The sequence below is a fragment of the Gadus macrocephalus genome, chromosome 9, assembly GCF_031168955.1.
Source record: "Gadus macrocephalus chromosome 9, ASM3116895v1".
NCBI classification, from domain to species: Eukaryota; Metazoa; Chordata; class Actinopteri; order Gadiformes; family Gadidae; genus Gadus; species Gadus macrocephalus.
Window position 1 is genome coordinate 4,566,293 of NC_082390.1, and position 22,643 is coordinate 4,588,935.

Consider the following 22,643-nt stretch of genomic DNA (forward strand, 5'->3'; position numbering starts at 1 on the left):
GACAGCATTTGACGCCATGTCAACACATGGCAGGCTGTTTATAGACTGGCAAAGTGGCTCAAAATAATATAGAGTTTAATCAGGGTGGGATGTTAATGAAGTACAGTTGGGCCTTTTATAACTAAGTGTCACTAAAAACGGTGTATTCAAAGTAATTATATATAACAACACCATGCAGTCAACAACAAAAAGCAGAATCTCATTTAGCCAGACTGAAAAACATGTTTTTCACTTGATGTTGCTCGAAATAGCCATTTTATTTTAAAATTTGTTTGCATACTTTAGTTGACTTGTGGGAGTGATGATTCTTTCCAGAATTGGTTGGAGGTCCCTAGAGACTACAGATCTTTTTCCAGCAGTCCAGCTGCAGCCCATATCATTGTAAATTAATTTGAATAAAAATATATAAAACAAAGGATCTAAATCGCAACACACATTGTTTATTTCAAGGGACATTCTTTGAGGTGCCTTGAATCTTGTGGGGTCATTCAAGGTAAATTGCTTATGTATATGAAACAGCTTAGATATATATCAATATTACACTTCTTCCAAGCCTGAAAAGAGATGCCAGAAATGCACATACTTGGCTAAGATCCAAAGTTTGTTATGGAAAACCGCTTATTCTTGCTTTCTTTCTGTCCAATTATTTCCCAGGGAAGGAATAAGGATTGAGGTAGTTGAGGGTTTAAAATGTATATATATTCCTAGTTTCCTGACTATTTTATCCAGAAAGCCAATATAATAGAGAATATTAAAAATGTGGTGGTTTAGCTTTACTCTCACAACCACAAATAAACACAGAGCACAAAATCCCATGAATGAACTTTTTGCCAATACTCTATTGAACTGTTATTTGCCGTAAACAATAATAAAATGAATTTGTTAACTACATGTACCATTTGCTTGATAGTGGCGGAACGTACCTGTCTTTATGACAATGGTCACAGATTATTGGCGCATGTGGTTTAATTAGCTAAACCTGGATTTCCCCTTTACATCATTAGTTTATCTTGTGTTTCTTTGTTGTAGGTATATTTGTAGCACAAATCTTTTTTGTAGCATTTATTCATAATGTAGACATTAAAACAAAGACTTACATAAATAATTGTATACATATAGATATATATAAATCTATATATATATAAACTAAGGAGATACAATCTCATATACTAGTACATCTATATATATCTATACATCTCCATTTACATTGCATTGTACCCAACTCTGTTATGCTGATAATTTCACAATGGTCCACAGTGTTTGCTTTGTTGACACAGGAATTACTTTTACGGTTCATCATACCACTAATTGCTATGCTAAATACAGAAGGGGTATGAGTTATGTGTCATGATTTTAACAAACTGCATTTTGACAAAATTGCATGGATTCATGTTTTTCCACAGGGAATATATAGCACGTTAAAATAACCTGTTGGACATTCACTTCCAGATCAAGGCCTCAAAGTTAAATTCAAAGTTAAATTGAAGTAATCAGGTATACACGAAGTGAAATATATCATACGTAAATCATGATCAGGATTAGGCTTCTTTTTATATTCATGGATTATGAAAAAGTTATTAAATGAAAGTCAGTGATTAAAGCTGCAGTATGTAACATAAACAAAATAGGCGGAGCCTCGTTGTGAAACGTTAGAATGGAATAACCCTGCACGGCTGCTTAACGGGTGAAGGAAATGTATTGTACAATGTACTGTGAGGGATTGTGGATGGGGATGTGTCTACACTCCAAGAAAAAAATCATACCTACTGCAGCTTTAACATAGGGATGTAAACAAACACAGCTCTACAGTAGTGATCTGACCTTTGTAAAGTTCATTGTTTCGCCGATAAGCTCAGAATATGTATGTATGACCTCTGATAAAAATTCTACCTTCATGTTGCACCCTATAATCTAGTTTAGAACATTGTTGTTTCCGACTGACTGTCTGCTCGGCAATACAGCCAAAATATGGACAACAAGTAAAGAGCAAAACACGCAAGGAAGTCATAATGGTATCCGACAACTACAAATAAAGCACACATGGTGATGTATAAAAGTGCCTTTAAGATATTACTGCAAGATAATTTGGACGTCCACTGGGCAGTGTTTACGCCTCCATATTCCTGATTGTCCTGTGTTGGAAATTGTCCAGAGTTGGCCTGGAAGTTCTCTACTTCCTTTTTTTCTGGCTTGTCCGGGATCTTTGTGAGCTGTTCCTCATTCACAGATTCACTGATGGATGGCATGGACGAAGACAGGAGCTTTGGTCCGTCTATCGAGAGTCTTTTACCCGGACTTGAGCCACGATCTCTGGGGAAGCTTCTGAAAGTTTGGGGGGATGGCGCTGCCCGCAGGCGGTGCATGTACAACTCCATCTCTTCATCCGACGGAGAGTCACTGGAGTTGCTGTCCACCTCCCGCTCCTCGGCCGTTACATCCCATTCCGGCTCGTCGGTCGAGGCGCGTGACCCTTTGTCTGCTGCCCACGAATCACTTCCACATCGGGACGATTCAGAAAGTGCTTTTGATTGGCCGCTTGCAAGGTGTAACCTGTAAGTGATGCTTCGCACCTCTTCTTCTGAGATAAACTCCATTTCAGTCTGGAAATTTGTGGTTTCATTTTTCGTGGAGTTTTCTTTGTCTATTACCCTTTCTACCTCACACTCATGCACATTGCTCACTGGCGTAGATGGATCGCTCTCCACTTGCCTTTGACCAGCGTGTGACCCCATCTCTGGCCTCTCCGTCTCTTCGTTTCTCTCTTCTTTCGCTGTTCCGACCACAATCTCCTCAACCGTCTCCACCGCCACCCCTCCTTTCCCTGCTCCATGAACCTCCTCAGTGGCTGAAATTCGCTCTGCCTGAGCTTCTACTTCTATGTCGGTTTCAGCTAGGTTTTCCTTCTCTTTGCTCCTTATTTCCTCCAATACATCATGCTGGTTCTCTGTGTCATGATCAGCATCTTTCTCAACCTTTTCCTCTTCCACTTCCTGTTCCTCCAAAACGAGGGCTTCCTTCACAGTTTCAACTTCAACTTGACTTTTCACTTCTGTCGAATCAAAACTTTTTTGTCCATCAGACCCTGTATTAGTTGGCTCTCTCTTTTCACAGCCCACCGCATTCTCCAAAGGTTGTTGCTCTGTGATCGTTTGCTTTTCTTTCACCTTGTCGTTCTCTCTCTCACCATTTTCGTCAACCTCTTTCCTCATGACCTCTTTGCCTGATGCATTGTTTTCCTCTTCTTTGACCATCATTTCCCAGTTTCTGTCCTCGGCTTTCTCTTCATCTGGCCTGAGGTAGTCCTTTTTTGTGGCTGCGTCTTCACTTGCGCAGCGTTCAGCCTCTGATTGCATAAAAACAGTTTCTTCTACCAGAGTTAGTCCAATTTCTTCAGCCAACATGTCTGGGTGTGTACAAGGGGTTTTATTCACTTTGATAAACTCAGATACATCCACACTGTCCTCATGTTCAACTGTAGGGGTTATATCCCCTTCCTCTATATTGTTTGTTGATTCATTCCCTCCGTGGTCCGGTTCTTCACCATCCTCCAGTGATGCTTTCAGGGTCTCTTGGCTGAGATCGATAGCAGAGCCTCCATGCCCAGCTTCCAACTCTGGGATACTTTTATCCCCGACCGATATATCAGCGGCCTCAAACGTAACAGGACGCAAAAAACATTTAGGATCCAGCTCCTCCAGTTGCTCTCTTTCTCTGCCCTGTTCCGTGTACACATGAGTTGTTGACACAGCCTCAGTGGGCGGAACACCATCCTGTTCATTCGACTCGCCTGTGCAAATGAAGTCTACCGCCGCCACCTCACAGCAGAGCTGTTGCTCCAGCGCTTTGTTTTCACACGCTGACACCAACGGAGGCAAGTGCGGCAGTGGCGCGCAATGACTGGTTTCCTGCAGGACTTTCGGTTGTGAGGGTGGCTGCGATGGGTTCAATTGCGTCTGAATATACGAAAACACTACCTCTGCTTCTGTTTCAGCCTCTGCTGTATCTTCCATTATTTGCTTTTCATACAGAATCTGCAGTTGACACCCAAGGGCCTGAGGGCCTTCATCAGCGTTCCCCTGGTGACTTAAACCCGCTCTGGTGGTGCATGCGTTCGACTTCTCATTGTTTTCATCTGAAGGAGTCATGTCTTCATCCGTGGTCGACTGGGGATTATTTGGTGCCTCTGTGCATTCATGCTCTGATTCCTGACAGTCGACATCTGTAGGGTTTGTGCTCGAGTCTGCCACCACGCTTACACACAATTTTCCCTCTATCGGAACAGTTCTATCGGTATCATTCAGAGGAGGCTTGAACGGATCTGGGCTGATCCCAGAAGACTCCTCGTCGTTTTTAGTCGAGTCCGTCAACATGCTGTTCTCCATTGAGGCTCCCATCTGTGAAGGTTCTCTCAATGATTTCAGTTGATCAGCCAGGTTGCGATCCTCACTTTTCAGCTGGCCACACACCAGGGGGTAGAGGGGAGCCAGCACGGTCCCGAACGTAAAGCTACCGGGTGCGTTAACAGGGCCTTCTGGGTGCCCTGTCAAACGGACATCGCTATGTGTTTCCTCTCCTGTGTTGTGGACAATACAGACTCTATCATCTCTTCGTCTCATACTCTGCAATGGCCTACGTCCGTTTTCCCCTGTTATAAATGCAGCAGAATGCTGCTTCTGTTCCAGTTTCTCCTCTAAATGTGGTTGTCTGGCATGTGTCGCTGCTGTCACCTCGCTCCTTTTTGCACTAGGTTGGACAGTATCGACGCTCTCAGATTTCTCTGCCTTGGAAGATTCTCCGCTCTGTGCTGGTGAGATGTCACCTTTTGGATCGGCGGAAGAGCCTTCGGAACACGACGGAGAGCCCAAAAACGATTTCCCCAGGGGTTCGCCCTGCTTCGTACTGTCTGATGGTGGCTCCAAAGGCGACGCTTCCTTATCGTGAGCCTGCTCTGGTTCGGGATCTTTCGTAGAGAACAGGTCCTTCAGCTTTGCCTGCCGTGCTGCCCTGCGTCGACTCTTTCTGCTGGCATTCTTCTGGCTTCTCTCCATCTGTACGTCAATGAGATTGATGGATTTAGTTTTGTTTTAGTTGATATGTTATGCTTTGTCAAAAGGGATGATATTTAGAAGCTTCTGCCGAGTGCGTGAACTGTTGTGTTACGTTTGAATAAATTTTATTTTGATATACAAAGATTTTATTTAAAATTGTTATGGGTAGTTAAGTCATTAATCAGTCAATCACTATGAACCTGAAGCTTTTCCGTACACTTCAGACAGCAATCGTTGGAACAAGACTTGCTCCAGTGTCATCATGATTCAGCTGGTATGCTTTGATTTACTGCTCTAAATATAAGGCGTGTGGCATTCTGCCTAGGAGTCTACCACCCTACTCCCCTTATAATCCCGGACCACGTTCTCGCCCGTATGTTTGAATGTGTGAAACCAAAGATAGGTAACGGCAGATAATAATAATAATAATACATTTAATTTAGAGGCGCCTTTCAAGACACCCAAGGTCACCTTACAGAGCATATAGTCATCATTCAAAACTATGTAAAACAGACTAGGAATAAAAGGAAAACAGAGGATGGAATGATGGCACGCCATTAAAAAATTTAGCAAAATAGGGTTAGTGTTAGGGATGCAGCCACAAAATCCACAAATAATTTCCCACTTATGCCTTAAACAACAACCGTTTCATTTTAAAATCAAAGGAGAGACTCCGTTTTAACTCACCTTTAACTTTTGACCCTCCTCCTCTGCGGTGGCTGAAAGGGAGTCAGGAACTTGAGTGACACCTACATGTTTCGACACAACTGGAAAATAGCCAGATAGTGGTATGAAGATAGTTAGAGTCGGACAAGGACATAGACTAGTTTAGCAAATGAGTCCCAGTGAATTACCTGGAATAGTTTTTTCTATTGATTGCACTTTGTCCTCCAACGATGAATTGTCAACAGTGGTGAAGTGTTGTCTGTGAATGAAATTATTAAATAAGGTCAAGAACGCATTGTACTTATTCACATATGATCCCATATGTATGTTATAAATGATGATTAAATGATCCATCGATTGATGGGGCATAATGAAACTAAAACAGCAAAAATGTGCTCATCATATGGCATTACAAAATAGAATATCTAAATCATAATTTGGTATTGGTTAAATTAAATGAATTACAATGACACATTTTTTAATGTATTTGTCCCTTGAGCTCACTGTGTGTGTGTGTGTGTGTGTGTGTGTGTGTGTGTGTGTGTGTGTGTGTGTGTGTGTGTGTGTGTGTGTGTGTGTGTGTGTGTGTGTGTGTGTGTGTGTGTGTGTGCGCGTGTGTGTGTGTGCGTGTGTGTGTGCGCACTCGCATGTGCGCGTGGGTGTGTGTGTGTAAATACAATACCTAAACCCTAAAAGCAAGACCTAAATGTAATAGGAAACCCTAAAACCTTAAAACACTAAAACCTTATCCTCAGAATAACCCTAAAACCAAAAACGACCCTAAACATTAACCCCCAGAGGAAACCTTAACCCAAGAACCAAAAACTTAAACAGTATCTAGAAATTAAACCCTAACCCTAAAACCAAACCCTAAAAAGTAATCCAAATAGGAAACACAAACACTTTACCTAAACACTAGCACCAAAATCATAACCCTAAACCCTAACCCAGATAAGAAACCCGAACCCTGAAACAATTAGTTCGAACCTGTAACCGAACCCTCAAACCTAATCCTCAACATGGAGTTGCGACCCCATGGGGGTGAGGCGCCCTGTTGAACATAAACAATGCATCAGTCAAAGTAATAATGGATAAAGCGATGAACTGAGTGGTTCCCCTCACTGGGCGACCCAGGAAGTCCTTTATTAATAACACTGACAGGAAGTCAATCCTGGCCGGTGTTCTGCCGATTCATGCTAAAGAGAACTGCTAACATTGCGTGAATTGTAAGTAAGAAAATGCCAGGATCGATTGCCTTTAGAGATAATTGCAATAAAAAAAATTATAAAAAAAGAGGCCATTGAAAAACCCCAAAGTTTAAAATGTCACTGATTCTCATATCTAGTTGCAATGTGCTTCTCCTTTACAGTCCCATTTAAGCCCCAGTCAAATTTTGCCCACATATACACACCTACATGATCTCAATAAAAACACTTATCCTACAAACTATTTAATAAAGCAACCAAAGTAATCTAACGAGCTGATGCATAGCGCAAGATTGTTGGTCTTGTGTGAGAGTCTGCATGCGCAGAACTACTATGTAACACCAGAATCCAATCAGACCCCCCCCCAACATGATAGGAGGGCTTGTGCCTGGCATCTGTGGGGTGGGGAGGGGGCAAAAGAAGCACACAACGTCCTACTCTCCATCAAATCTGTCTTGCCCCTTGACGCGCCCCCAGCCAACACACTCACAAATACAAATGGGCACACACATACACACACTCGCATTCACACACACTCGCACACACACAAGCCCATGCACACACAAACACACAGATACAAACACAAACACAGATAAATACACACTTTACCCCCTCTCATCCCCACCCCCCCCCACTGACCACCTCCTCCCATTCACATTAGGGACTGAATGTTATCCAGCAAAAAGCCAGCATCTGATACAATCGATTGAGGCATAGCTTCAGCAACAGCACTCACCTTGCGGCCTTAAGACAACTCTTTCTGCGCACACATTCTTCCTGCAGCCTACTTTCCTCTTCTTTCTCTCTCTGGTGGCAGAACAGCACATAGTTCTTGGCGTCGTTGTTGGCCCAGAAGGTGCCCACCGGAGTCTCGTATCGCAGGCAGAAGTCCACCCTGGCCCCCGGCTCGTCGAACGGGGGAACCAGGGTCAGCTTGAATGAAAAACAGTCCGTCACTCCATCGCCAGAGCCTTCCATGTACTCCGCCAGCAGGTCAAAGTGGCTGGCCCAGGCGTCTAAGCTTGTGCGGACAAACACCGTCTTGTCGAAGGAGACGTTGAGGACACGCGCCACCCCTCTCAGGGCTGTGGTCCCGGGGAGGAGCTCGATGGACTCCAGCTCTATCTTCTGTTCCCTCACCCTCTTTCCCAGCTCCTCCAGAGCGCCGGGGAGAGGGCTGGGGAAAGACAGGTCGTAGGAGTACCGCTCCACATCTTGCCCTTCTGCCTGCCTCTCGTCATAGCCCGGGGGCTTAGGGAAGTCCCGGCTGTTGAATTCCCTGACCAGCTCCAAACGGAGACCCTTGGCGTCCGCGAAGCTCACCCTCCGGGTGCCCGGCAAGGGGGGTTCCCGCTGGACCTCGTCACACTCGTCCTCGGACGAGGACGACTTTCTCCGCGGGAGAGGGGAGGACTTGGGCCTGATGCCGATGACCTCCTCCCAGTAATCTTCGTCTGAGTCCAGCGTTCTGAAGCCCGGGCCCGGCACCCCTAAGAGGTTAGCGGGCCTAAAGGTTCTCGGTTCCACCAGTGCAGACTCCATGAAGGCCAGGCTCTCAGAGAGAGAGGGAGTCAGAGTACAGCGTCTCTACTTCTGGCAGATGACATTCAGCATGCTGTGACTTAATACACGGAGTCCAGTTACAGATGGCATTGTAGCGTGGGCCAACACTATATATAGGACAGAGAGGGCTGGAGCTGTGAACAGTAGCGTCCGGGTTTTGTGGAGACAACGGAGATCTTTTTCGTTGCATATATCTTAGCACTAAACTCATATTTTAAGATGTTGGAAGACTAGACGTGTTGTTTTTACCTCTGGGTTTCCGGGGGACCACATACTTGAGATAGTTCTGTGATCTGTCTGTAAACTCGAATTGTCGCCTCTTGAATCCGGCCTATTTTTAACAGTCACGGGATCAAGTATGAAAGGGCATTGAAATTCCGGAACATTCAATGCAGTTTTTAGAGAGGAGAAGGTTCACGGCGACTTTAAGGTTAGCCTCGTGTATCAGATAAATAAACTAGATTGACAAATAAATAAACGGTAATGCAAAGGTCGGTAAATTAGAAATGACCAAGACTGTTGATGAGGGACATTGCACTCACAGTCCAGCCGTCAAATAACACAACACAAAAGAAAGTTTATTATAAGAACGGAGAATAACTCATTGTTCTCCACAGCCTGTCAGTCAACACCTGTTGCAGGGAGGTGAAGGACAGTGTGAAGAGCAACAGGGCTCCCTGCTGGCCTGTTCTCCTCATAAACATGGAATTATTCTCTGCTTCACTTGTACGTCACTTCGGATCAAAGTGTCTGCTAAATTACTAAATTCAACCCGAGAGATGGGAGGAAGAGGGGAAGATATGGCAGGAGACAGAGAGAGCGAGCTAGGGCCAGAGAGATAGGAGAGAGAGAGAGAGAGAGAGAGAGAGAGAGAGAGAGAGAGAGAGAGAGAGAGAGAGAGAGAGAGAGAGAGAGAGAGGGAGGGAGTTATGATGGCATGATAGGGCTCTGAACATAGAGCCGATACCTTCCTCCGGAGACATACTGTCAGAACCCACTGGTCCTCTGAAGGAATCTTGAGTCTAAAGAAGATCGGCATCCTGGACCATGAGCACCCCCTGGGATCACTGTGGTGGCAGGGTTGGTGGCACACCCTATAATGTTCTGGCCGTCAGCCTGAGACGTCACGCGACCCGCTCACATGACTCGGCTGTATTTGAGGGCTTAACCGTCATGCTTGACCTCTGACCTCACCAGATTGTGAGGTTGAGGGACGCATAGCTCCGGTTGAGGGGGTCAAGTGAAACACGACCCCTTCTCTCTTCTGCCTGTCTGCTGTCGTCACTGACCCGTCTTCAAGAACCGTCGTAATATAGCTAGACACAAAGCTGGATAAAGAGGGCAATCAGTGTTTAAGCCTCTAAAAAACATAAACAATGTCACTCAACATTTTGTGTTAAATGAGATGGTACATGTTCAAGTCAGTGTGGGAAGTATCACTGAATGTTGATTGATTTTTGACACATCATAAGTGCAGATGAACACCTCGCCAGTAGGTGGCAGAGTTACCTTTGTAACACACGCTAAAGCAACTCATCCTATTTGAAGAAAGGTATATAAAAATAACGATTACATTCTATATTACTTCATAATGACATCAGAAGAGTGCATTGAATGAGTCAGAATGTTTACATTGTATCCAGAGCTTACTGAGACAGAGCTTATTATGCTTCAGAAAACCTTCCCAAACAGGTTGCTTGTGTCGCCTCTCCTACATGAAAACTAAGGCCTTCCTTGGACTCAACTTTAGTTTTATAACTGAAGTTGTAGTCCACATTTTCACTGAAATACAATGTGGGCCTTCCCCTAACATCTCCTTTACACAAATGTTTTGACAGAAAGGCAGTCGCGCAGTTCCTTTTATGCTGTTTTCTGAAATGATGTTATCTCCCCAAACTCCTGGGTATGTAAATACAGTGCATCTAAATAAAGTCACAAAGCGCCACACTTGTCAACACATTTAAAACTCCTCGGTCTAGATAGGGATTAAGTTGTGCCTGTTTAGGCAGGTGTATCAGTTTGTCTTCTAAAGTGTCCTTTGGGCTTTGTGCCGGTTGTGTCGCCTGTTTTTTTGCACTAAGAATAGATAGTTTGCAGATCGTTGTTTATAATAAAAAATCATCAGCGTCAGTAAACACTTCTTCAACACATCAATGTGTGTGAACTGTGTTGGAGAAATGAAATCAACACAACAGTTTAAGTTGCATGTACAATACACTTTAGACCCATGATTTAATCGTAGCTACTGTTTAATAAGGATTTGTATTTAATTACCAGAGAGAGTGAAATTGTGTTCCTATTAGACATTTGTTCTAAATTGTATTATGTATCTGTATTTATATTGTATTATTGTATCAACGATTGCTTGTTTATGCATCACTTTGAAATTAATTTATTGCATGAAAGGTGATAGATAAATATATATTATTGTTATTTATGTATTTACTAAGAAATCTTTTTTACAAATATAGAACACATTAAATTGGGGAGCACTGGTTAAAAATGTGAATCAAAATTCCCAACTCGTCTGTTCTCGAAGTCACCTGGCGACTAGTTACCTAGTTAGTGATAACGGGCTGAAAACGTGGAGCCTCCTCATTAAATGGTAGTCTTTCTGCGCTTATCAGCTGTCACTCTGGACTCAGTGGCTCCGCCCCCTCAGGTGCATGCACATCTAATGTCAGCCCGTTACTCTTCCTCACTGAGAAGAACCCACGTAAGGAGGGAGAGACACACACACACAGAGAAAGAAAGAGAGAGAGAGCAGCACACAATTTACTGCCTGCAAAGACTTCTATTCATCAACAAGGTTAGTGTTTTAATAATTTACTTCTTATGACAGGCAGAGTGGCTGTAAGGGCTGCAGAAAAGTTTATTTTATTATGCTGATTGTGTTCTGTGGTCATTTTGAAAAGTTTTCTACCTTCAGTGAAGTTGTTTATGTCTGTGTATTTGTTTGTCGGTTCTCACGTTTTTGTGAAATGTGCGCAATGTGTGGTGCATACTCATTGTGTGTATACGTTGTAATGCTGCTTTTGTATGTGTAGCATACACATTACCTCACACACCACTTTAAACTCGAAGGTTGTGTTTGACAAACACCATGCATACATGGGTAATTATTTACAGACAAAAACTAGCATTGCAAGTCTTGTATCAGCCACAAATGACATGCAGCATGAAGGCACCTTTTATTTATATTTAACCACAAATGCATGCATAGTATATTCTGCTGTATAACAATTATTTACAGCCCATGAATTGTTCTTATCCGTGGGAAGACTGTGGAAAGTCTGAAACTGTACACATGTTGGTTGTTCCAGTGTATTGATTGGTTGCCTGTTTATTGGTTACCTGTTCGTTGTTTTTTAACCTTGAGTGAGTTAATTAGTGTTTTGTCTCTTATGCCCATGAAATTGTCGCTATTAACCCTCTCATGATTTGCCACCTCATATCTGGTGTTATTTCTCTTCTTTTTTTTTGTCAGGAAATACTTTAGCAGACTCTTGGCTCTGTCTTTACCCTCTTCTGAGTCCTATGGGTGGAAATGGAGGGATAAATAAAAATAGTCTTCTAAGTCACACATGCAAGAAGAGCGAGAAGCCGAATACAGAGAGAGAGAGAGAGAGAGAGAGAGAGAGAGAGAGAGAGAGAGAGAGAGAGAGAGAGAGAGAGAGAGAGAGAGAGAGTTAGAGAGAGAGAGAGAGAGAGAGAGAGAGAGAGAGAGAGAGAGATGGATGGTAAGAAGTAGTGAGTGAGGGAGATAAAGTGATAGTAAGAGAAAGAGAGCGAGAGAGAGAGAGAGAAAGAGATAGTAAGAGAGAAAGAGTGTGAGAGGGAAAGAGAGTAGCTAATGGGGACGCGTGACAAAGTGAACACCAACACTGGCATAAGCAGTTACAGTATCTTCTTCATTTTCCACTTCCTCCTCCTCCTCCTCCTCCTCTTCCTCCCGGTCACGAGTGCAGAAAATAGAAGGGGCGTTGGGGAGACAGATGTCGGGGGAGGAAGCCCCTCCTAGCGACGGAGGGGGGGGGGGGGGTTTGCGTGACGGGACGCAGGCATGGCAGACTGGTGACAGAGGATGGGACTGGGGGGTTGGGGGGGCTGGTGACACAGAGCTCTTGTTTGTCTTTCGTTATCAGTAGTTGGAAAGGGGGGGGGGGGGGGGGGGTGAGGTGAGGGGGGAGGGCGGGTGAGGAAGAGGAAGAGGAGAAGGAATAACTGTGCCAAGGTGATGAGTGTGTAAGAGGGGAATAACCACGACCCCCACATTATTTTATGGTTGTCTGTCACGATTCTGTGCTGGGTGATCTTAATCGGGGGGGGGGGGGGGGGGAGGGGGGGGAACGAGCGCACCTCAGAGAGGATGGACAGACAGTCACCCACGACGCCCCCCCCCCCCCCGGCCGTCTGTCTCTGTCCGTCTCCTTCTCTTGTCACTTGTATTCCCTTCTCCATTCTCCATCATACGTTGGTGGGTGTGGTCCTCACCAGCCCGTGAAGCCATGTCAACATGGAGACATCACCTTAAGTGGTGTGTTGTACAATGGTTAACCATGGTTGAGTGTGGCTTCGGCCGAAGTATGATTTTTTGTTTTAAATATTCAAAATATTCAACAATAATTATATTATCATTAAGTAATGGTTGTTATATTTTACCCTAACCCTTTATTGGAAAAAGAGTAAATTCAATATGGCATTTTTGTTGTCCTGAAAGCAGATAATAATAACAATAATACCAATAATAATACACACAAGGGTTTGCCCTAACCCTATAATGATAATGCTTTGCAAAGAATGGCTGGAAAGGAGTCAACGTGTTAAGAGTCCACCTGTGATTTTCTCTGTGTCAATTCCCCGGAGTTGTCTCAGACTCAACAGAATGGTCAACGTCCTCCTGTGTTAAAGAGATTGGCGTCTGGCTTGAGGAACCGTGGTCATTATTAGCAATGCACATGGTTTCATATTCTGTGGGTGGTTGCATTAATACCCATAAACTTCAATTAGGAGTCACAACAAGCATGTAATTGTGGTGCTAATTAACTGCTCGGCCAATCGCGTGTCTCGTCCGGGGTCAATGACACAACCTCCCCTGGCTGTGTACACAATCGCTCGACAACGCTCGCTTGTAATTGGACGGCGGGCATCTGCAGTCGAGGGTTTAATGCAGGTGTTTGTGTGTGTGTGGGTTTCTGTGTGCGTGTGTGTCGGTGTGTGTGTATGCATGTGTGTGTCTGTGTGTCGTCTTTAATTAAGTACTCTGTGCATGGCTAATATTTCCTCACCCAGACCTCCGCCATGGTTCATTCTTTCCAATAATTAGAAAGAAAGAAAGAAAGGAAGAGAAAAAAATAAATGCATTCTTCACCTTCTTATACGGCTACTCTGAACTCTCTCCAGTGTAGCCGAAAATATCTAATTTCATGCTAGTAGGGGTTTATTCAGTCTGATTTGATTTAATACCATTTGTTATCTGATTTTGCGTTTACCTGATTTATTCATTTAAAGTTGCTATCGGTAAGAGTTTGAAAGAGATGGAGAGCATAAACATGGAGCTAAACAACCAAAAAACTCAATCCTTTCCTTGCCATTGATAAGTGTTGTACCTCACATACTTGTGATTCGCAGGCGCAGTGTAAAATCGAACCAGGTGCAATTTTACAAATAATAACTCTTTAATCTTACCTACAGCACCTTTAAACAGTGCCAGAGACTGTGCCTACATTGACTTCATTATCATGAAGACACAACTAGGTTAGGCTTCTTACTCCAGGATGAGGGATCGAACCCAGTGTATTTTGAGTGTCGAGCATACCTTACCCCTGTCCCACCTGGTTGTCTGTGTCTACAGGATGGCTCCGCAGCCTGCGCAGCCGACTCTCTCTGCCTCTCAGCTGCAGTCTCTGCTCCAACATCAAGCCCTTCTCCTCCAACAGGTACTCCCCAGAGCCCAGCTACACACACGCCCATGGAGTCCTACCGAACTGTGCATAAGAAACACTAGAGGGGACCAGTAAAACCAGGCAATATTGTACAGCACTTTGGCTGGCCTCTCGTTACAAAAAAGCACTATATAAATGCAGTCAATTTACCATCGTGTTTGGGCGCCCACACTGTTTTCTGTTATATTGACTTATATTTTTATATTTTGCGGTCAACACTCTTTTTTTTTTAGCTTTACAAGAAACAACAACTTCAGCTACAACTTCAGCTGCCGCACAAGAAGGTTAAGGAGGTATGACATCACTTTGGTGACCTCTCAAATAGGTATTCATTGTAACTAGTGTTACTAGTAGTGCATTGTTGTCCAATATTGACGGTATATGGATAACCAGAGAGGCAGGCATGTAGGGATACTCAGGTGGCAGCGGTCACAGGGGATGGAACCTTCCAGCTGGGGGTCAAACATCATCACCTCTACACTATTGTGCAGCTTTTAGTCTTTGACTTGGGTCTCAATGGAAGGGTTGATGCCACAGCACTGCTGTTTGAACTTTGCAGATCGGAGAGAGAGAGGGCTAGATTGAGAGGGAAAGGGAAAAGAGAGAGGGGGGGAAAGAGATGGGGAAAGAGGGAGCGAAGGAGATGGATTCCATGTCCCTGACCCTACCTGTTTCTGTTTCTGTTTCTGTTTCTGTTTCTGTTTCTCTCTCTCTCTCTCTCTCTCTCTCTCTCTCTCTCTCTCTCTCTCTCTCTCTCTCTCTCTCCCTCTCTCTCTCTCTCTCTCTCTCCTCTCTCTCTCTCTCTCTCTCTCTCTCTCTCTCTCTCTCCCTCTCTCTCTCTCTCTCTCTCTCAGGTCGCCTCACCCCAGCTGATGTTCCAGCAGCTCCTCCGACTCCAGCAGTACCAGCAGCAGCTCCTGGGTCTACAGCGGCCGACGCCCCCTTGTCCAGCAGCCCCACAAGGTCTGCCTCTCCTCTCCCCGTTCGTCCCAGACCTGCTTTGAGTCGTGGTCCGTGTTTGCCGTGGTCTAACATGACGATTGCGATGAGTTCGGCCCATTCGGCCTCCATGCTGTCTGTGGTCAAACCAAAACAAACTAGAGTGACAGCGGCCTCACTTAACCCGCTTCTTGCAAACTTAGACCCTACGTCCTGGCAATGGAAAGTAGTGAAGGGAAAAAAATTACTTTTGATTTTTTTTTTTGCTATATACGATTAAGCAGATGTTGAGGCATTCTTCTTTCTTCCTTACGTATTGACATTGAACATTAGCTTCATGTCATTAAGGAGCTGGTTGAGGTTATTTAGGCAGGTTATCAAGGATGCCTTCAGGACGTTGGATGTCCGGGTAGGAACACAGAACCTCTGGGCTGGGAAACATTCTCTTTTTGCTCAGGAAGACGTGTGAATAATATAATATAATAAAGAATAAAAAATAATAAGAGATATTACATTAGTATTATGGTGGTGTTAAAGATTGCATTTCTTTTCCACAGAGGTCCACCAGATATGGAAGGAGTTGATCAACGGCCTACGAGAAGATAAAAGCACCAAGAAGGACAGGACCACATTCCCCGCATACCCAATCAAAATCCCAGCGACTGAGATCAACAACCCGCGATCTCCCTCCCCACTCCCTACAGAATGGTACGTTCCGCGTGTTCTCAGTGTTAAAGGGATCTCAAGCACGCAGCTGTTGTCCTTTCCTAAACATCAAAGATGTGTCACTCTTTATGAACAAAAGATGGTTCCTCCAATTCTTTGAAAAGCCAGAGGTGTTTGTTTGCTATTATGGTAAACTACGTATTTAATTCCCCTTGGGACGATGTTTTGTTTTGTTGTGTTTTGTTTTCCACTTTTCCACCAACAAGGCAAAGGAGAAAAGTTTAGTACCAAATCAAAAGATACACGGTTTGTAATAATCCTTCACGGTTTCCCTCCAACTCCAAGTAGCGTCTTGAACCTTTTTTCTTGTATTTCGTAATTTGATGGACTTACAGTTCATTAAGGAGAGGTAAGGGTTAGACTTCTGGCTCATGGATGCCCTCTCTACGGGCATGGGGATCAAACCCAGAACCTTTTAGACCTGGAGTTGAACCCCATATGAGTATTGGGTATGCTGATGTCAATGCAATGTGGGGGATGTCTTTTGTTCCTTGGTTATAAGTTGTGTATGCTAACCCTCATTCAGATTTCTCCCTCATTTCCATGACACGTCCTTTCCCTCTCCTCCTCTCAGTGTCGGTGACGCAGCTTCACACCATCTCTACGCTCACGGCCTGTGCAACTGGCCTGGCTGTGAGTTTGTGTGTGAGAGCATCAGCCACTTTCTCAAGTAGGTTCATTGATGTTGTTCAACATTATCCCCATTAATACCTAATTTCTTAGTAGTAGTTTTAATTTGAATTCTGACGGTTAATTTGTTGTTTGTCCTTTGCTTGGTACAAAGTTTTGTGCAGCGACCAGTTGGTTTGTATCTGTACTTTCTATTGTACTGTGCTGCTCACGTAGACCCCCCCATGTTGTGTTCCCAGGCACCTGGTGAGTGAACACACCCTGGACGACCGGACCAGCGCCCAGTGTCGAGTCCAGATGCAAGTGGTCCAGCAGTTAGACCTCCAGGTCAGCTGGTCTGTCTGTCTGTCTGTCTGTCTGTCTGTCTGTCTGTCTGTCTGTCTGTCTGTCTGTCTGTCTGTCTGTCTGTCTGTCTGTCTGTCTGTCTGTCTGTCTGTCTGTCTGTCTGTCTGTCTGTCTGTCTGTCTGTCTGTCTGTCTGTCTGTCTGTCTGTCTGTCTGTCTGTCTGTCTGTCCAGCCTAACCTCCATCAATCCTGCTCATCCCTATGTCCGTCTGTCCGTCATTTCTAACCTCCATCAATCCTGCTCCTCCCTATGTCCATCTGTCCGTCTGTCCCTCTTTCTGTTAGGCTATCAGTTAATTACATACATTTGCATAGCCTGGCCCAATCTTTGAATATTTCAATATATTGTACAATTTTGAATAAACTTTTAAATTAATCTCTAGAGATACCTATAGAGAAGAAGATTTCAGGATCCACCGTCATTGGACGGAGAAAGGTGTTATCAGGTGTTATCCGAAAATTATGGGATGCCTTAGATTTCGACGAAGATGCAGTGTGCATCTTCAAAACATTGAAATAAAGTATGTTTCGTACGCTGTTTGACAGGAAAAGCAGTGTTCAAATCCATGCTCGGCTACCTCAGTTTATAGACCCAAAATACTAAAGACTAAAGTGCGGAACGCTATCAAAGTGCTCAAATGATGTCCATGACTCGAACAACAATCACAAAGTCTTATTTGATTTATCAGCCCCTAACTGTCACCGCTTGTTTTGACAAAATTAAATCAAAAGGCTGTGAAGGCACGTTTGGTCCATTGAATGAAGATCTCCCCCACATGATTTCTGAGGAATGTTTTATAGCTAAAGGGTGTCAACTTGCCCCCCCCCACCCCGACCCTTCTTGTCTACCATCTACAGCTCTCTAAAGAACGGGCACGACTCCAGGCAATGATGGCTCACCTCCACCTGCCACCTTTGGGTGCCCCCTCTCTGGCAGCACCAATGGGTGTTCTTCCGCCTCGACCTGAAACGTCCGATGACCCGTTCAGTCCACAGGTAGAGCTGGGACAGGGTGTTCAGGAGTTCTGATGGACAACAGAACTTGGGGAAAGCAAAAAGCAAATTGGCCATGAATTGAATTCCATGCTTCTTCGGAGATGAGGCTTATTTTTGTGATAAACACACCCCACTGAAATAATACCTATTTTCTTCCACCATGGGGCTCGTGTTCCTCTCACAGTTCGATGACTCGTGTGAAATAGGCCACATGATGGATGTTGTTGCTGTGACCACACACACATGCATGAAATGAGGGTCACAAACATTTTACATTTTTCAGCTATTGCTTTTAAAATCAGTACTTTGCGTCTTTGTGACACTGAACCATACCTCGTGGACATACACGCAGATACTCACGTGTCCATCGCACTTTGGAGGACGATGTAGGATGTCTTCAAAGTGCCACTGCCATGGTTTCCAGCTGTTGTGGCCAGATGTTTTGCGGATGTGTGTGTGTTCAGACAGGACACAAAAAGACCCAGCAGGATAATGGGATAACTGATGATCGGTTAATCTACCAAATACTGCTCCATAATCAAAAACTCGCCAAACAATTTCACCCTGTAATTAGCCATGATTGGCTTCCCTCTTCCAAGCAAATTAGTGGACTCACACTCCGAGGCGGATCCAATCGCTGCGTTACACGCTGTTGACAATCACCCCGTTTCTCCGTCTGGTTCACCGACGGCATCTTTAGCACAAAACTGTTCTTTAAAACAAATCTGGGATTGACCGTCACTTCCCCTTCACTCCCCCCTGTTCCCTTTTCTTTGTGTTCATTCAGCCCAGAACCGTCGTCTCCAGCAGCTCGCCCTGCCCCAGCCTCCAGGAGACGGCCCCCCCTGTCGGAGCTCCGTCCCGGGGGGGGGCCGGGTCGGGTTTGGGGTCCCCCACACGGACACTGGGGGGCTGGGGGGCCATGAGGAGATTGCATCGGCCGTCTCTCTCATCTTTGTCCTCTGGTAAAAAATGCATTCTCCGAAATGTTGTCGCTTGTATGATTATAACTGTCTGTGTCTTGTTATGTAAAGTGGCTTTCAGTATTTAGAAAAGCTCTTATCATTACATAATAAATGTATTTGTTCTAAGAGAAATATACATTGGATTATTTTTCAATCAAACTTCCAATTATTTCTGCCTTTTCAGAGGATGAGTTTGAGCTGTACAGGCATACAGACATCAGACCACCTTTTACCTACGCAACCCTGATAAGACAGGTAGATATTAATTTAATATACTGTCAATCACAACTAATAATACTTGACGAGTGCACATGACCTACGGTCATACCGGGAGCTCTATCTGATCTCAAACTTTATTTCTTCCAGGCTATAATGACGACATCAGAAAAGCAGTTAACACTCAACGAGATATACAACTGGTTCACGAGCACGTTTGCGTATTTCCGGCGAAACGCTGCGACGTGGAAGGTAGCTGAAACCTTCAAAAATCGGAGGATCTAACTGTGATCAACCTCATGATCCGATTTAAATTGTATTTGCTTGTTTAAATTGTGTTTGCTTTTCTTAACTGTAAGGCGACCTTTAGAGTTTTGAAAGGTGCCCTGAAATAAAATTTATTATTACTATTATTATTAGTTGGACAACTCTTTGTTTGAATGATTTCACGACTTTAACTCATCTTTTCGAATGGTCGCTTTTATTGGATTTTCCCAGAATGCTGTGCGACACAATCTGAGCCTCCACAAATGCTTTGTGCGGGTGGAGAACGTGAAGGGGGCCGTTTGGACGGTGGACGAGTTGGAGTTCCAGAGGAGGAGGTCCCAGAAGCTGACAGGGTAACGTTCCATGGACTTCATTTACCTTTGCTCCTTTAGCAGAGGCTGTTACACTGAAGTGACCTACAGTGAATTTAGATGAATGTCTCCAAGGAGATGGTAAGGGTTAGGAATCTGGCTTAAAGGTGTCGAGGCAATTCCCTTTGTGGGATATTGGGTCTAGGACAGATACGACTTTGAAACGCAAAAACGTTGTAGATAATAATCCTTTTAAAGCATTGGTTCTCAAAGTGCGGCCCGCGGGCCAATGGCGGCCCGCGGAATCATTCCTGGCGGCCCGCAATGACATACATAATTATGTAAGTTATATAAAATAAAATAAAAAAATAAAAAATATATATATATTTTTATTATTATATCAATATTAATTTAAACAAAAATAAATTAATATAAAGAGAAAAGTCGACTCTCTCTAGCTTTCAATTAAATCCTTTTACATTTGTTAGTTTTAATCCGACTGTACATTACTTTGAAAGGCTGAACCTCAGTTTCGTGATTTAGACCTCACTTGACCTCACTCCCAGAGGTCCACGGTGCAATGTTTTTTTTTACCACTGGGATGCTGGCGGCGTTTCCCGCCATTTTTTTTCTTTTCCTTTGGCGGCCCTCAGTCAAATTTTGGGTTCCTAAATTGGCCCTCAGTTGTCAAAACTTTGAGAACCCCTGAAAGAATGCATACACTAGTCTCCTCTCTAGCCGAGTGAGCCCAGAATACCGTTTCACAGACCCTTCTACCACAGCTTCAACCCATCCCCGCAATGAAATTGAGGGAGATGTTGCCCTTAAGGACAGAAAAGCCTGTGTTCTCATCAAGCAGATGTATGCAACAGGGAGTCACTGCTTTCTTTGTCATACGTTTTTGCCTTCTGACCGGGTCACACTAGGAAAAAGGTGAACAAAACCAACAACAACCAACAATCAAAAAAAAAAGGGGGATGCTAGATAGCAGTGGGTGGAAAGGGGGTGGCTAGATAGCCCAACAGGAAGTAAACAAAGCTCAAATAATCTTAAGTAAACGTATGGATTTTCCATCCCAAAGGGGAACCATTAACCATTCTCATATCACAAAATCTCCCGAAAAAATATCACGAATTAACTTCGAAGTAATTTCGTCCAACTTTTCCGGGATTTCTTCTTGGAATCAGATTCGATGTTAAGAATGTGTTGATTAACGTGTTCATTCAAATTTGCCAGCAACACTGTCCTATTCTCTAATGGTTTCTTTTTTCTCCGGGCAGAAGCCCCTCTGCGATGAAACCCGTGCCGTCCAGTCGGGCCGCGGGGTCGACCTCAGGTGTGGGACTACAGGTGAGTGGGTGCTGTGCATGTCCCCCTGGTCCATGGGCTTCAGCCACTCACTGCGTTGCATTGGACTCCACTGCACTCTATCCTTCTCTTGTCCGCATCACCATTCTCAGCTGACCCTGCTCAACTCTGCACCACTCTACTCTTATGTACCCTACGCTGTGCTGTACTCTGCCTACCCTACCCTGTTCTACTCTACTCTACCCTATTCTCCTCTACCCAATACCCTGCTGTACTCAACCTACCCTAACCTGTTCTATAGTAATCTACTTCTACTTTGAATTATTGTCCCCGATTCTGCTGTACTCTACCATGATCTACTCTACTCCCCGTCTCTACTGTACTCTACTCAACCGTACTCTCACTCGTTCCAGATGGCCGTTGTTGAGACGACCGTTCCTGGATTGCAGTGCATCCGAGGTTCAGGGGCACACAGTGAGAGGGACAGAGAGACGACACGCTGCCCCTCACAAGGCCAGCGGTAAGAGCCTGCGGTCCTGGGGATACACCCTTCATACTCACAGTATAGGAGCGCTGTGTGCAGCTGCAACTGACCCTAACCCTGGATTGATTTAAACGTCCCGCTGTGGTGTTTTGCAGACCCCGCTTCATGAAGGAGGAGGTGCTGAGTTCAGAAGAGGATCTGGGGTCACCCAGCCCCCTGTTCGACCCTGAATGACCCCTGACCCCTTGCAATGTTAAAACAAAGACAACAAAGTGAACACAATACGTTGACGGTCAGCAGGGGATGCAGTCTGTAATCATCGATATTATTTGTATTCTTCTGGAGGATTTTGATGACTTTAATTTGACCTTTGAACTGGATGTGTTTGTTTCCAGTTTGATAGCGGTAATCACAGCGAGAACGTGTCATGGATCACAACGTGTATATTCAGTTGGCTAAACACTTGATAATATATTCTGTAATGTTGTGAAGTTTCAGATAGAAACAGTTATCTGAAGATATGTACAGTGTGCTGTAATGTTCTTATAATGTATTTGTATCTAGAAACCAATGTGGAGATGTTTCAAACTAACTAATCAACTCTGCTCTACGGGGAGTATGGTAGAGTAGAGCAGTGTGTATCTGTCACACACAGCCGTTTTAAGATTGTACAATGCATTTAAATTAATTTATTGTTCCTCAATTCAAAAGTTAATTTGTATTTACGAAGATTGTTTCTGTTTTTTTGTACATGCAAAGTTGGTTATTCAATTGTAATCAATATATAAATGTATTTGCTACACATTGAAGTGGTTGTTTGATTTTTGCAAAACATATTGTGTGTAAAACATTAAAATATCACAAGCTTAAAATATAAAAGGCTGTTGTATTACAATATGGTGCCTATCTATGTGCTATAAAGACTAATAATGTAAATGTAAGTATAAAGTTATCATATATGATAATAACTACATTTTTTTGCTGCTGTTTATAAGAGTTCGCCATCCCCCTCCCAACACGATTCTCCCC

At 44.1% G+C, this 22,643-nt stretch overlaps 2 protein-coding genes across 7 annotated transcripts; one reads left to right on the forward strand and one right to left on the reverse strand.

Moving 5' to 3' along the window:
- Positions 1-418: 418 nt before the first annotated feature.
- On the reverse strand, positions 419-8,653 carry ppp1r3ab (protein phosphatase 1, regulatory subunit 3Ab). Its single transcript, XM_060060331.1, has 4 exons — positions 7,656-8,653; positions 5,903-5,973; positions 5,736-5,815; positions 419-5,048 (listed from the first exon to the last, which is right to left on the reverse strand). Exons 1-4 carry the CDS (start codon positions 8,459-8,461, stop codon positions 1,917-1,919), a joined length of 4,089 nt encoding a protein of 1,362 aa, XP_059916314.1. The 5' UTR covers positions 8,462-8,653; the 3' UTR covers positions 419-1,916.
- Positions 8,654-11,151: 2,498 nt separating this feature from the next.
- Positions 11,152-22,418, forward strand: LOC132464137 (forkhead box protein P2-like). 6 transcript variants are annotated; one of them, XM_060060339.1, is made up of 16 exons: positions 11,200-11,291; positions 12,980-13,066; positions 14,337-14,421; positions 14,661-14,720; positions 15,282-15,390; positions 15,924-16,074; positions 16,667-16,762; positions 16,962-17,049; positions 17,926-18,063; positions 18,851-19,028; positions 19,213-19,283; positions 19,395-19,496; positions 19,743-19,864; positions 21,103-21,172; positions 21,544-21,650; positions 21,770-22,418. In XM_060060339.1, exons 3-16 carry the CDS (start codon positions 14,338-14,340, stop codon positions 21,846-21,848), a joined length of 1,455 nt encoding a protein of 484 aa, XP_059916322.1. In that variant the 5' UTR covers positions 11,200-11,291; positions 12,980-13,066; position 14,337; the 3' UTR covers positions 21,849-22,418. The 6 variants fall into 6 exon arrangements, with proteins under 6 accessions (XP_059916325.1, XP_059916326.1, XP_059916321.1 ...); XM_060060342.1 differs by lacking the exon at positions 12,980-13,066 and having other exon boundaries at positions 11,152-11,295; positions 14,350-14,421; XM_060060338.1 differs by lacking the exon at positions 12,980-13,066 and having other exon boundaries at positions 11,158-11,291.
- Positions 22,419-22,643: the final 225 nt, after the last annotated feature.

What these genes read in the sequence shown, in the direction of transcription:
- LOC132464137 (XM_060060338.1), top strand. Translation starts at nt 14,338, where the DNA reads ATGGCTCCGCAGCCTGCGCAGCCGACTCTCTCTGCCTCTCAGCTGCAG. An exon ending in AGCATCAGCCACTTTCTCAA is followed by an intron (nt 16,763 to 16,961) that starts GTAGGTTCATTG and finishes TTGTGTTCCCAG; the next exon opens with GCACCTGGTGAGTGAACACA. An exon ending in TCCAGCAGTTAGACCTCCAG is followed by an intron (nt 17,050 to 17,925) that starts GTCAGCTGGTCT and finishes TACCATCTACAG; the next exon opens with CTCTCTAAAGAACGGGCACG.
- ppp1r3ab (XM_060060331.1), bottom strand. Translation starts at nt 8,461, where the DNA reads ATGGAGTCTGCACTGGTGGAACCGAGAACCTTTAGGCCCGCTAACCTC. An exon ending in AATAGAAAAAACTATTCCAG is followed by an intron (nt 5,816 to 5,902) that starts GTAATTCACTGG and finishes GCTATTTTCCAG; the next exon opens with TTGTGTCGAAACATGTAGGT. An exon ending in AGGAGGGTCAAAAGTTAAAG is followed by an intron (nt 5,049 to 5,735) that starts GTGAGTTAAAAC and finishes ATTGACGTACAG; the next exon opens with ATGGAGAGAAGCCAGAAGAA.